We start from the raw sequence: 14456 nt of genomic DNA, 5'->3' as shown, positions 1-14456 counted from the left end.
CTTTCCCTCAACTTGTCATTGTCACTAAGCCACCACAGTCTTTGACATAAGACAACAGAGTCTAATGAAAATGTCACACTTGACTGCAGGGGCCTCTTGCTCTATCCAATTGCAGCACTGTTTGTGTGTCCAGTTTCAAATCATTTTAACATTGACGCTGGCTTCATGTGAAGAGGTTGTGTCACAAGAGATTAGGTAGCTACAAACTAAGGCTGATTGGAAATGTGAAATACATCTGGCACCACCCTCTGGCTAGCAAGCATGCCTGCAGCCAAGTTCCTGTTTTGCACATTTGATGGTGCGGGTCGTTAATGTGCTTATCGGCATATGCCTGCACTTATTCAAACAGCAAACTGTGATTCCACAAATATTATTATGCCCTATGGCTACTCCTGTGCAGTCCCACCAGTCGTGTATCTTGCAGTGTAGTCCTCCGTCATATTAGGAGCCCATAAAAGTGCTGGTGCTATTTTGTGTTATTCTTGGAGGATTTGAAAGTAATGCGTCAGAGGAAATAAGTTGTGACAGGGAGCCAGAGCAGCATGGAACTGCATCAGTCACGCTTCAGGGCTTCGACAGATAAAGTCACTTTAGGCCTTTTGTGAAAGACATTTTATAATGCACCTGAACCGCTGGTGCCCAAGCAGTTTCAACTTTCTAATAAGGAGCTTGGTATACAGACGTGGTCACAACACTGGAACATAAGAAAGGGTAGATAAGTGTGAAAAAGTGTGATAATAATCAGAAAGGGTGCAGAGCTTTTAAAGTAAAGCGTTTGACCAAGTTTCCAGAGACCTAAACAAACAAACAAAATTTCAGGGGATTATCACCAGTGAAGCCAGCCAACTAATTTTGAGTCAATTAGTCAAATGATATGAGTTTGTTGGTCCGCAGGCCTGAGAATCCGCCTGTTCAACTTCTCACTGAAGATCCTCACCTGTGCCCTCTACATACTGAGAGTCAGCCTGGATAACCCCCAGGTGGTCAACGGCAACTCATGGTGAGTCACACTCAGCAGTTGCCACCCCACTCATCAATTATTCTATTCCAGATAATTGCTTTTTATTACATGATTTATTGCAGTCTTTTGTTTAGTATTTTGGCAACATCTTTGATGTTAAGTAATGCCAATGTGACTTCTTTTGTTTCAGAAAAAGATGTTATTGTCTTTTTTTGTAGATGCAGCTTTTTGCTGTCTTCTGATCAATTTTAATGCCATCTATCATTTTCTCCTTCTACTGATTCCAAACAGACCAGATGATTTGCTTTAGGCCAGAGGATTGTTCCAGGAATATTTTCCCGTTGCCATGTGCAAAGAACAACAAATATGAAAGATATCATAAGAGGAGAGAGCAATAATTAAAAGGAAACTGATGATTTTTGATTTCTTTTGAGTGTGTCTAAGGGTTTTTTCTAATTGAGAATTACTCCTTAAACTAGACTTAAAATGTACACCCAATATTTAAGTCAAGACATTTTGTGCTTTTGATAACATTAAGATTGTCTGAGGATGAGGTTTTCTTTTATTTATTTTGAGGTAATTAAGTGTTTTTATTCATTTTGTGTGTGTTTTTTTTGTGTGTGTCTAAAATACATACATAAGTGCTTACTGCCAGCAGCTTTTAGAGGCACGTCAGGTTTGTTCTCTATGGCAAAATACCAGCTGATGGAAATGTTTCTCAGTGGGTATGTTTCCACTCATGCACACACATTGGCACACACCTTCATGCTCTTTTTGTGTTTCCTGTGTTACTGTTTTTCTCCACAGTGCAACATGTCGGAACAACAGTGGGACAAATACAACAGAGTCAGCAGAAATCAACTGGTATGTTTCAATCAAAATGGCACTTAATTGCGAACTGAGTCATGTTCAAATTTTCCGTGTTGCAATTATATGGTGATGCAGTAAAGGAAAACTTTCTCATGTTTCTTGACAGGGAGTTGATTTTCTGGGTTAACAGACCAGTTCCTTTATGGGCGATACAGGTGAGAGTAATAACATTGCAGTGAAAAGTGCACATAAATCAAATTCCACTGCGTGAACTGAATCTCAATGCACGAGTCAACCCAAACACACTAGCATCCATTTATTAGATAAAAGCATTTCGGAGAACAGTACTTCCTCAGTGAAGGTTGAGCAGCCAGAAGAGATGAGTTTGCAGTTACCAGGTTAATTTATCTCCCTCTCTCCCTCCGCTCCAGGTGACAGTGGCCTTAATCAGTTTTTTGGAGACCATGCTTATCACATATCTCAGCTACAAGGTAAGAGACTGGTCCACAGTGCACAGTTTCTCTATTTAATCCATGCTGATGTCTAACAGCTGTCTGATCAAAGTCCAGCACTGCACATTTGTTCTCTCTTGTGGGCCAACAGCTTTCAGTGTCTAGTCCAAGTGGCAGTGCCAAAGCACCTATCAAAGGAAACGGGGGCCTTTGACACTAATTTTAGACTCAGACATCACACACTGTGCCCCAGAAATAAGTTGCATATACAGGTTGCATGGCTGTCTGATTTTGTTTCTTCTATAAGAGCTGTCTAAAGTTCTTAGCTCATATGCACTTAAAGGGAGGATTATGTAAGTAGTGAGTGAAGATACCAGCTTTATGTATTCTATGAAAATTACTCAAGTAGAGAGGTTCAGCCTTTGTTTGAGCTTCCTGCACTGCTAATGAGAAAGGATAAGCAGAGGGATTTTATATATACAGTATGTAAAAGAGATGGGCAACATATTAAAAAACCTTACAATGTAATGCATTCCAGGTGTTTCTGTTTTCTGAATACTTACTCTATTTAAACATTAAAGAAAAGCCCAGTTTTATATGAAATATAATAAGGCAGTAATATGCAGAAGACACCTGTCGTATTTACACCACCCACAGCTTTTAAAGATCAATGCTGAAACTTGCAGGGGTCCAGGGTCCTTGAAGTACTACTAGTCTCAAAAGAAGCTTGTTTGGAATTATTAGTTTTAGGTTTAATAATTCCTGTCCCTTAGACATTTCACTTTCCTGTAGCGATCCTCTAAAGTTTGTTTTTTGTTGATCCTTTTATGTCTTGCCATATCTTTTTTTTTTCTTTTCTTTTCTTTGAATGTTGTTTAGGGACTACAACATTTATTGAGAGGAGGAGCAAATGCCCACATTTTATTACATTCTGTTTCTGATGACTCTAATCTCGTAAAATGTTTCTCTGTTTTCTTTATTAAGCTTTTTAATAGTTCCATCATAGATAGAATCCACCAACAAACTGTACCTTGTAAACTCTGCTGCACTCTATGTGTGAATAATAGTCTACTCTGTGATTGTGCAATTAGCTGCAAACATACTTTTACTGCATGTTTATACTGTATTATCTGGCCTTGAGGAGATACAGTCTAATACAGTAGCTTAGTTTTCCTTCATTCAAGGCCTTGTTGAATACATAATTCACCATGTTATATTGCAATTAAACTTCAACTTAATTTACAAAACACATTTCTTGTGCAGGAGCAAATAATGCAGTTTACAGTAGTTTACAAAGTTCAGGATGACGTAATATCTGGAAGATTATAGTTGTGATGAAGAGAGGTTGTGAGAAAGGGTTAGGGTTATAATAGTTATAATTCTTTGTCCGTATATAAAGTGTTACACAGTAACTAAGCATCATTAACAGGCTCCATAAACAAGGACATGCTGTGAATGCCTTAAGAACAAAAACAGGTCAATGTTCTGTTTCTTGATTCAACATAAATGACTGCACCACTCCATTCCAGCTTTGATAACCTCAGATCAATACCAAACAATTCTATACCAAAGAAAGACGCATTTTTAATTTTATTTAATTCATTCATTCATTTAAGTGTAACAAGGTCTTGCAACTCACAATACACAAAACTGCTGTTATGTTGCCTCTTATTCAGTAATGTTTTCTTGTTACAGCTGATATCCTTCAGTGCACATTATTACTAGAATTACACTTCTCTGTAAAAGCATCCATACTCTCACTGGTTTATTCAATAATTTCCTTTGTAGGGGAACATTTGGGAGCAGATATTCCAGATATCCTTTATATTGGAGATGATCAACACAGTGCCATTTATAATCACAGTGAGTAATTGACTTAATCAACTGATCAGTTTTTTTTTCTCTGTATTGAGGATAATGATTTCATGCCTCAGGTATGTGAACTGTTTAGTATTTGACTGATATGTTTCACCCTTTCTCTCTTCCGTCTTTCTTTCCTTTCTTAAGATCTTCTGGGATCCATTGAGAAACATATTTGTCCCTGTATTTCTTAACTGCTGGCTAGCCAAAGGTGCCCTGGAGAACATGATTGTAAGTATTTTTAATGATGTATTTATTGTACTGCACTAGCTGTATTGCATAAAAGAGTGCACACAAACAAACAAACGTGTGTTCACATGTTTGGTTGCTTTTTTTTACCACCGAGGGCTGTGAAGGTACATTATCCATCCTGTGGCAGCCATATTGGAGGTCCTCAGTTCATGAGTAACACTGGCAATGAGGCCAGACTGGCTTTATACAATTTAGTCTGAACAGAATTCAATTGAGCCAACCTATTTACTTATTTCTGATTAACTGATGCTGTGTTTTTGCAAATACATCTGATTTGTGCACTAGCTAATGTATCTTTGTGAAGCTATTGTTATTAGCTACATTAGTTTGTTGAACAGCACTAACGCTGGTTACTTTGATAAAGAAGCCTGCTGGCTAATTTGTTGAATGTCAAAGCTAACAGCAAGCACTTGACTTTTGCTTGGAGAAAAGATAGGAGGGGCTACATTTTTTGTATTTTAATTGCCTAAGAATTAAATTAATCCAACTCTGGCAAGACTCAGACTTGTATAGATGGTTACAGAGAAAAATAGCTATTACTTGCACTCATTCTGATGTCATTATTGCACTAGCTGCTGCTGGTTAACGATGAAGTGAAATTGATAAATTACATTTATTTGGGAAATGCAGCAAGGCAAGAGCAGACAAAACCAAACAGGACGAAAGCACAGCAGTGCAAAATATAAAGGATAAAAACGCTGCAGGACAGCATTCTGGTGTTGTAGTATCAATATTGTCCAGGATTTGCCATAGGTGCAAAATGAGTGGAACATGGAATTGAAAGCAATTAGAAGATATCCAGCTGGTATAGTGTTTGTGCTCGAGCTGTGATTCAGAGAAGACCATGACAGAGTCAGAGCCTCATGCCAAGGCGGTAGTTGGGCAGATGGTAGAATCTGAGGCCAGGCAGACCAGCACATGGAGAGAAATCAGTGACAGTTCGGAGAGGCGGTGAAGAGAGTCGGTGGCAGGCAGAACATGCTAACAAGGTGCTACTGAAAATGAGTCGTGAGCTCCTACATTTCAAGACTGCATGCTAATGTAGGAGAAAGTACTGTACAATATTATACTAAACTTTTCCACTAAAGAGGAGAGGACAGTGGAATTGGACATAGGGTTGATTTGTATCAAGACCATCCTTGTTTTCTCTACAAATATATGTACTAAGAAATAATCTATACAGGTAAAGACAACCAACAAAGTCAATACATATAAATACAGTAACTGACTTTTTCCTATTGTTTCACAAAGACAGTTTTTTATTGAGAACTACAAATGTTGTATTTAGTAATTCAGACTGGAAAGTGTATTTCAGTTTGAATTCAGTGGGAAGGACGTGGCAATAGAAACACAGTAGGCAAATAGATCCATCGCATGCCTGTCTCTAATAATCTCTTTCCCTGTGTTCAGAATGACTTCCATCGAGCCATCCAGAGGACCCACTCTGCCATGTTCAACCAGGTGTTCATCCTCATCTGCACCTTACTGTGTCTGGTTTTCACCGGGTGAGAGAACCTCTGTTCTTGTCAGACATGCATGTCTGGCCATTAAGGCTGTCATGCCTCTTTACTGAGCCTCGTTGCAAAATCTGTTTCTTGAACTGTGTACCTCACAACCCAGAAAAAAACACAGTTGGTAATGTGCATGTCTTGGACAAGGCGGATTATTTGGAATTAAGTTATTAAAACATTTCTTGTAAGTGGACGCAGTGAGCTGTGGGGCCAAAGGTGCACAAAGGTGTGCAAGTTAAATTTTGGCTGAAAGAGAGAGAAGCAACAAAATGTAAGAGTAGGAGTGAGCTAATATTATGAAGCCAGTTAGCTGCTAAAGCAGGGAACATTAACATGCAAAAGCACTTGGTGGATATCAGATCACATGCACCTGCTAAAATGCAGGTAATATGTGAAAACATGTTAAAATAACCATTCTTATTCACCCATTTCCTCTTGTCTCATTAATTTCCTCTTTTATAACACCAGTGCATTTTAATCAAAGCTGTCACTTTTTAAACACAAACTCTTTGGAAGCCTTTGTGTGCCTTGGCCACGACCCAGCACCAACCTCTTTCACTCCACTCTGTCCAGTCAGACATTTCTTCATTCCCTTCTGCCTCGGAGCTTCATTAAATCTCCAACTTACCAATAAAAAACTCAAATGAATTAGCACAAGCAGTGAGGTGAAACAGACAGAACAATCAATAGTGTCACTTTTAATGATATACTGAGCAGGACCCTAAGCTGTATTGACTCTAAGGCCCTTTGATCTTTGGCAAATTGTATTTGATATCCAGTCCCACCAGGCTCACATAACGCATAATACTGAAGCATCACCCTAGCAAATTATCTCTTCACATGTTCACATTTTAATTATCTTTACCCGTAGGAGAAGTGTGATGTAACACCATCAAGTCAACGTAGAATTCTTTTTGCAGAGCTTGTGGGATCCAGCATCTAGAGAGAGCCGGGAAGCACCTGTCTCTGTTCGACTCGTTCTATTTCTGCATCGTCACCTTCTCCACTGTGGGCTATGGCGACGTTACGCCACAAATCTGGCCCTCCAAGCTGCTGGTAGTCATTCTCATCTGTGTCGCCCTGGTAGTGCTTCCATTGCAGGTAATGACTACAGAGTAAACAAGTGTGTTTTTTGTGCAATGAGGCATTGCACACTTTAGTAAACCTTGTACAAGCTCTTGCCTTATTATTGAGAATTCTTTCATGTGCTGCATCTAGTGCTGGCCTCCATGGTGTTATCATTAAATATTAAATTACATTTTCTTGCAGCTATTGCAGGCCCGACAGCAAGTACAAATTTAATATGGTGCTCAGTTCCCTGACATACTTAGCTGCAGAAGAAGCTTGCAAATCTCACTCAAAATTCAGGCCAAGTCATGCTGGCTCACAATTGCTGCATGATAAATCCACCTATTCACAAACATGTTTATCACTACAATTGTTCTGATGTGTTACTGTCCTTGCAGAGCAAATTGGGTGAGAAATAGACGAACTCCTGCTGCTTGCAAACTAGTGTATCAGCAGTTTTCACTCCAGTACTTTCACCGTCTGTATTCAGAGAGAAAATCTATCTCTCTTCCATTATTTATGTCATTCTTGTTGCATTTGACATCAACGCCGATGTTGTTATCATTGTCAGTTTGAAGAACTAGCCTACCTGTGGATGGAGAGCCAGAAGTTAGGAGGAAACTACAGTCGTCACCGGGCGCAGACAGAGAAGCATGTGGTGTTGTGTGTCAGCTCACTGAAGATTGACCTGCTGATGGATTTCCTCAACGAGTTCTACGCTCATCCCAGACTACAGGTACCAAAGCAAAACACAAAACGTTTTTGATGTTCATCACAAAGTCAAGTATGTAGTTAGTATAAATACCCCACTATTAACTACATGCTTTGAATGTCTGCTGTCATTTTTACTGCTTTTTTCCAGCTGGATGACAATAAGTATACATGTGTTTCAGCGTTCACATTTTCTTCCAATTTATAACATTTAAGAGAGTATTTTGTGTAGTATTCCTGTGGAATAAATGTAGAATATGCAGTATAGATGCATGAAGGGGATTTTTTAAAGCTAATTTTATACATACAAGTAACATACTTAACCCACGTGTTATGTAAGACTTGTAGAATGATTTGGATAAAAGCATTCATATCCCTTGTTGTTTTACAGGACTACTATGTGGTGATCCTGTGTCCAACTGAAATAGACATTCAGGTTCGCCGTATCCTCCAAATCCCGCTGTGGTCGCAGAGGGTCATCTACCTTCAAGGATCTGCCCTCAAAGACCAGGACCTGATGAGGGCCAAGTGAGTGAAAGCATGGCATGCATTCGTTGGTTGATGTAGCCTGATTCTAGACCTCTGCATTGCTGCCCACATTTGTGAATTTTAATGAAGGAAATGAAACTAAATAGCAATTAAATCTGATTATCAGGCTTGTGCTAATGTCTGAGTGTTAATATTTGAGTCTCAGTGTAGCACATCATTTATATTTTATTCATTTTACAAAGTGGATAAGGATCTAGACATTATTTGAAATGTAACTGTAAAGTTGAAGTCCTCCACTGGCAAATCAGAGTCCTTGAAGTGCGGTTAGAGGATGAGATACTTACAAGTCCCCTTGGCTGCCCTCCGCTTGCACATCAGTGTAATGCGATTTCACTCTATAGTACATTGATCATCTACTCACATCAAAGGCCACATACATAGGCAGCAGTATAAACTGTGATGTATCCCATTGGAATGTGTTAATTTTGTCTCTGTTCCTACAAAATATATCCGCTCTGGTGTGTTCATTCATGGTCTTACTGCCTTCAGGGGATCTTGCTTCTTTTTAATGCTTGTCGTGTTATGATGAAATGGAAATGGAGTCTAACTACTTCTCAGTAGCACATGATGTATGAAATCAAAGTCATACATTTGTTCAGGAGCCCATTCCCTTTTTTTCCAAGTGCTCCTCTTTAGTGTACGAAGTGGTGCAGGTAGATGCTGTGACAATTTCACACACTAATATGTAATGGATAAAATCACCCAGCCAGGTAAGCCTTTTGCCTCTCTCTTTCAGCCCTGCTATGCTGAACGATTTTCTTTCATATTGTAGCTGTCTTCAAGTTCACAGAGTTTTCTGTCACAAGTGAACGATCTCTGCCCCTGATGTGACACCAGCACTGCGCTCTAATGTCAAACAACAGCAGATTATTTTCATGCTAGAATGCAGCTTTTAACATTTTCAGCCATTGTCACGGGACATTAGCACTCGTCCATGCCAACCTTTTTTTTAAAGCATTGATCTCCTTTAAATAATTTTACGTTTGGTTGAATGTCCTATTTGCAGTCATCACCCTGTGAACCTACTTTTCTGTGTTTCTTTCCTTCTCCTCAGGATGGACGACGCTGAGGCCTGCTTCATCCTCAGCAGCCGGAACGAGGTCGACCGAACCGCTGCTGTGAGTCACATCAGAGGGCATTTGACGAAGCATTGTAAAAATTCTGTTTCATTTCCAGTATAAACACTTAACAATAAGAATAATTTTAGTGGGGCAATTCCCCCTTCACAGTCTACTTCCTTTATAAATTAGAAGGGAGAGTCTGAGGTATTTAAATGATATCATGATTCAGTTGGAACTGCCTGTATTGAGAGCACTTTGAGTCGCTGAGGCCAACTTTATGGTCCATAAAATTCAGATTGCATTTACAAATGAGTAAAATAGAACAATTTCTCCCCCACAGGATCACCAGACTATTTTGAGGGCTTGGGCTGCGAAAGACTTTGCTCCAAATTGCCCTCTCTACGTCCAGATTCTCAAACCAGAAAATAAATTCCATGTTAAGTTTGCAGGTAAATGTGGGAAGACTACCCATCTACAGTTAGTTCGTCTTTGTTTTCTTACACATATACTTCTACGTCTAACATCCTGTGTTATTGCAATCTATCCATTTCAATCAGATCACGTAGTATGTGAAGAGGAGTTTAAATATGCCATGTTGGCGCTGAACTGTGTTTGTCCAGCCACGTCTACCTTAGTCACACTCCTGGTTCACACCTCCAGAGGACAGTGAGTACAGTCTACTATTTCATTATAATTAATATTAGCATTTATGGATTTACAGTGATTTCCACTGTCAGTATGTCCTTGTATCATTGTGTGTGATTTTGTCATTATGGTCCTGCACCTTTCTCACCAAAGTCATTGAAATGTATCAATTAGAGAAGCACATTTCCCAAAATGTCAAACTCTTCTTTTAAGGTTTTTCAGGCTGCTAATCAGTTACCAGTCAAACCCAACTGGAATTTACAGTGTTCTTAAAATGTCAGCTAAGCTATGTAGTGATCTAGTATATCTTCGGTCGGTCTAATACATATTTAAACAGTAGCAAGAGAACTTGACATCATCCTTCTCTTTTAACTTTCTCCTTCTCCATCTCAGTGATTATTATCTAAAATCGATGTCGCTGTCTGGTTCAGTTGAGATTTAACTGAACCAGAGACATTATTTGTGTTTCCAGAACAGCTCAACCTCCAAGAACTGTTTTTATTAAGTCAGCTTTCAGTCTTTCTAACTTTGAGTGCTCTGCTAATGTTAAATATCCCTTTTTCTCATTATTCATGTGGACAGATTCAATCCCATCTGATTAATATTAGAGTAAGATGACTGATTCTCCTGCCGCAGAGTTTTTACAGTTACACAGACTGTACCTGTTTTTTGTCTGCAGAGCCTGACTACTGTACTACTGCAGAAACTTGTCACTGTCAAGTCAGTAAACATTACCCAGCTTCTTGTTAGGCAATAAATCTCGCTGTGTTTCATACTTTGTGCAAGGTGACCACCATATATATCTTAACTGCTGTCCACAGCCGAGACACAGCACATCCATTTTAATATCCATTATGGGAACTTGTACTGGCCTGGGGCTGTGAAGGTGAAAGGAATGGGAATAGATTTCTTTGTGGAAGGTGTTAATTTAAACATCATCACATTGATTAAAAGTGATGAGAAGTACATGAACTGCTTAAATAAAGTGACCTCATAGCCTTTTCTCGTTTGTTTATAATCTTGTGACCAGAATTTAGATAGCTGCAGAATATAGGGTCGTGAAAGGTCATGAAAGGGTCAGACAGATTTATCAGCCTGGGGGAAAATGGGGGCCGTTCAGTTGCAAATAAAGTCAAATTATATTTCAAATTGTATTCTTCTATGAATTGAAATGACTCATGGCAACCTAGATATACTCTGACCCTAACCTTTTCATTCAACCAAACATTGCAAACTGATATTTGCCAGCAGTCCAGCAGTCCATTGTGGATCTGAAATGTCAATACTGGAATTTAAAGTGTATATTCTGACAATGCTGTTTCAGAGAGGGTCAGTTGTCACCAGAGCAGTGGCAGAGGACATATGGACGCTGCTCTGGAAACGAGGTCTACCACATCCGCTTGTGTGACAGCAAGTTTTTTGGGGAGTATGACGGAAAGAGTTTCACCTATGCCTCCTTCCACGCCCATAAGAAGTTAGTACACCTTCAACTAGCTCAATCTTGACACACTATGTTTTATCTCACTAGAGTAATTGTTAATGTCTCTTGGAGTTAAACATTTGCAGCTGAGACCCATTTTGAACTTTGCAGGTATGGTGTGTGTTTGATCGGAGTGAAGAAGGAGGACAACAAGAGCATCCTCCTGAACCCCGGCCCCCGCCACATCATGGCCGCCCCTGACACCTGCTACTACATCAACATCACCAAGGAGGAGAACTCGGCCTTTATCTTCAAACAGGAAGAGAAGCACAACAAGGGCCTGCCCGTCACTGGCCTTTACGACGCCCCCTCCAGGTTGCCCGTGCACAGCATCATCGCCAGCATGGGTGAGACTTGAGAGCCAGAGGCAGAAAAAAAAGATTGTTTGGAAGTTGGTAAAGAAAGAATGAGTGTAAAGATTCAAGTCCAGACAGCCTCACAAAGGTTGTTTGGCTGAAAGCGTTTCCATGTAAGAAGAGAAAATGGATGCTTTGATATTTATTTACTCTAAAAATTGCTCTCACACTGATCATTTCTGAATGGTGGCTGCCTTGGTGACGCTGGATGCTTTCGCTGACTGTTACGCATGTTTTTTTTCTTACATGCCTTTTTTCTTTCTTGGCTGACATCATTGTGTTGTGCTTTTTCTTTGACCTGTGAAAGTTGATCAGGCCACTGCATATGGTAAGTTTGTGCATGATACACTTATTTACTAGTCCTGTAATTTCAGTACAATTTTTACAAATGATAGTATGATATATATTGTACAACACACAGTGATATTGTATTATAAAACTAATGCTTGTATAATTCTATTGTGATTTAAAAAAAAATTAGAATTTCTGTTTCAGCAACTTCAGATTAATTTTGCTTAAAAGATGATATATGTATTGTACATACAGTATATCATGTTTCTGATACGTCTGATATATGTATAGTGCATATATCACATACATCATATTACATACGGCTAATATGATGTATGTTAGGGACATATTTATTGACAAACACACAGTGTCAATACTGTTTGCATGTTTGTTGTAGCTTGAGAAAGCCATACATTTTCTCCCCAAGGTCAAACTAAGCTGAACTAAAGAAGGTGGTAGGACTGTTGGTGGCTCAGATGCTGAACAAGCTAAACATGGACCTTATTACTGTATGTCCAGTATGAAAAAGTGTTCTCCAGTGTTTCCTGAGATAATGGCATTTTTGTTCAAACATGCATTGTTGACTTGACAACACATTACAGTAAAAGTGCTGCGCATGCTATTTCTAAATAGCACATAGTTTGCTGTTCAAACAGTAAACTCATGTAATTTCCAGGTACTGTAGCGATAGATCTCCAGAACCCTGATCCTCCCGAAGAAAGCAGCAAACTGACCTTGCCGACAGAGAACGGCGCGGGCAGCCGCAGGCCAAGCATCGCACCTGTCCTTGAGATTGCCGACTCCTCCGCCATTCTGCCCTGCGACCTCCTCAGCGACCAATCAGAGGATGAGACCAACCAATCGGATGAGGAGGGCTCTGTAGGATCTGAGTAAGTGGCTCAGTTGTGGTTAAAACATGAGAAAAAAGGGCCTTAATTCACCCGAATAGTAGTGTGCAGTATGTCTTGTCTTGCGGCAGTAAAAAAGTGAAATGTCCTCACATTGTGGGCGTCCAGTGCGCTATACTTGATTGATCTCACTTGTCCTCCTCTGCTTCATGTGTCAGTGGTTGTAGGAGGAGATGGATGGGTTTGGAATAGGCGTGTAATCTGTATGTCATAATGCAGTAAGACGCGGACATGGCAGTGATAGATGTGTATGTCATGACAGGAAGGTCAGCACTTTTCCTCTTGAGTGAAGCTCATGTCATGTGTCCTTACCTCGATCCTCTCCCCTCAAGACCATCTATCAGTTGTCCAGACAGATAGATGCCATGACAGCAGCTCAGCACATCAGAGGAATCAGTTTATCTCAGCATTTTGTTCTTCTCCTTTCTCTGTCTGTATGTGGTTTCATTAGAGATAGAGGTATCTCAGCACCACACAAGTCTTTTTTGAACATCAACTGTGAGACCCAGACATCAGTGGTTCTCATAAAGATGGCCATAACATAGGTCCTCCTAACCTCTGAGCCTCTATTACTGCGCCCCATGACACTTGGGTAGTTTTTCTTCTTTAACAGTTGTCGTGGCACAGTAGTCAGGGAGATGGAGTCTGCAGGAAACACACAGAGTAGCTCAAGGTCCCACAGTGCCATCATGTGGTGATCAGGTTGTAAATCTTAACAAAATCAGAATCTTTTTTAGGGGCAAACTAGAGGGCACCAAGAAACGGATTAGGGTAATTGCAGCTGACACATTACAAATCAGGGGGCACAGAACCAAATTGACAAAATGAAAACAGGCTATGAAAACGTTGTAATTATTCATGTAGCTGGTATTGAACAGGAATGAGTCTTTCAGGCTAATAAACGTCAGTAATTTGAGCAGCTGCAGAATATAATAATGCATTGAAAAGTAGAAACATTTTGGCAGTCATTCATGGTGATGATAACAACATGATGATAACATAATAATGAGAATAAATGACTCCCGTAGACCGTGATACTCCCATAACTCTTTGTGAGGTGAAAACATTTATACAGTTGTGTATCAGTACATTTTTCACACTATTTGCGGGTTCCTTCAGAGAAAATATGAAAAGAAAACATGTTTAACAGTTTAATACTTTTTAAGTAACTGAAGAGGAAGTAAATCTCCCTGTTCAGAGATGGACATCATTACTGGTAGATATCTGATAATTAATAAAAAAAAACAATGTTTGCATAATATGTCCCTCAAGGTTTTTACTCCAAACAATGGCAGTGTAATGGCATTTTTTCTTCAGAGACATTTCTTGTTTCTTTTCCATCAGTTTTGTGAAGGGCTATCCTCCAAACTCACCGTACATTGGCAGCTCTCCAACTCTGTGCCATCTCCTACCACAGAAAGCTCCATTCTGCTGCCTTCGCCTCGACAAGGTGAGTTCACATGCAGGAAAAGACTGAAACAGCACAGAACTAAACCACAAAAAACACTTAAACGTACACCATGTTTGTTTTTTTTTTTGCT

General features: G+C 39.7%; 1 protein-coding gene across 23 annotated transcripts in view; it reads left to right on the top strand.

The window, feature by feature from the left end:
• The window catches only part of kcnt1b (potassium sodium-activated channel subfamily T member 1b), a 69789-nt gene that overhangs the window by 39717 nt on the left and 15616 nt on the right, over positions 1–14456 (top strand). For 16 of the 23 annotated variants that reach the window (XM_051422755.1, XM_051422762.1, XM_051422752.1 and 13 more), the window contains 18 exons: positions 895–1000; positions 1769–1825; positions 1938–1986; positions 2203–2262; positions 4012–4086; positions 4231–4314; positions 5746–5840; positions 6767–6947; positions 7486–7650; positions 8017–8153; positions 9229–9292; positions 9576–9684; positions 9793–9901; positions 11205–11354; positions 11472–11707; positions 12024–12044; positions 12684–12897; positions 14260–14365. In XM_051422755.1, the coding sequence (XP_051278715.1) occupies positions 895–1000; positions 1769–1825; positions 1938–1986; positions 2203–2262; positions 4012–4086; positions 4231–4314; positions 5746–5840; positions 6767–6947; positions 7486–7650; positions 8017–8153; positions 9229–9292; positions 9576–9684; positions 9793–9901; positions 11205–11354; positions 11472–11707; positions 12024–12044; positions 12684–12897; positions 14260–14365 (2018 nt within the window). The remainder of the gene's footprint in view (positions 1–894; positions 1001–1768; positions 1826–1937; positions 1987–2202; positions 2263–4011; positions 4087–4230; positions 4315–5745; positions 5841–6766; positions 6948–7485; positions 7651–8016; positions 8154–9228; positions 9293–9575; positions 9685–9792; positions 9902–11204; positions 11355–11471; positions 11708–12023; positions 12045–12683; positions 12898–14259; positions 14366–14456) is intronic. The other 7 variants (XM_051422753.1, XM_051422767.1, XM_051422761.1 and 4 more) reach the window with 1 other exon arrangement.

This window comes from Dicentrarchus labrax, unplaced genomic scaffold, assembly GCF_905237075.1.
Source record: "Dicentrarchus labrax unplaced genomic scaffold, dlabrax2021, whole genome shotgun sequence".
In the NCBI taxonomy this organism is placed as follows: Eukaryota; Metazoa; Chordata; class Actinopteri; family Moronidae; genus Dicentrarchus; species Dicentrarchus labrax.
The sequence above is the reverse complement of the archived record's forward strand: the minus strand, read 5'-3'. Positions and strand labels throughout refer to the sequence as shown.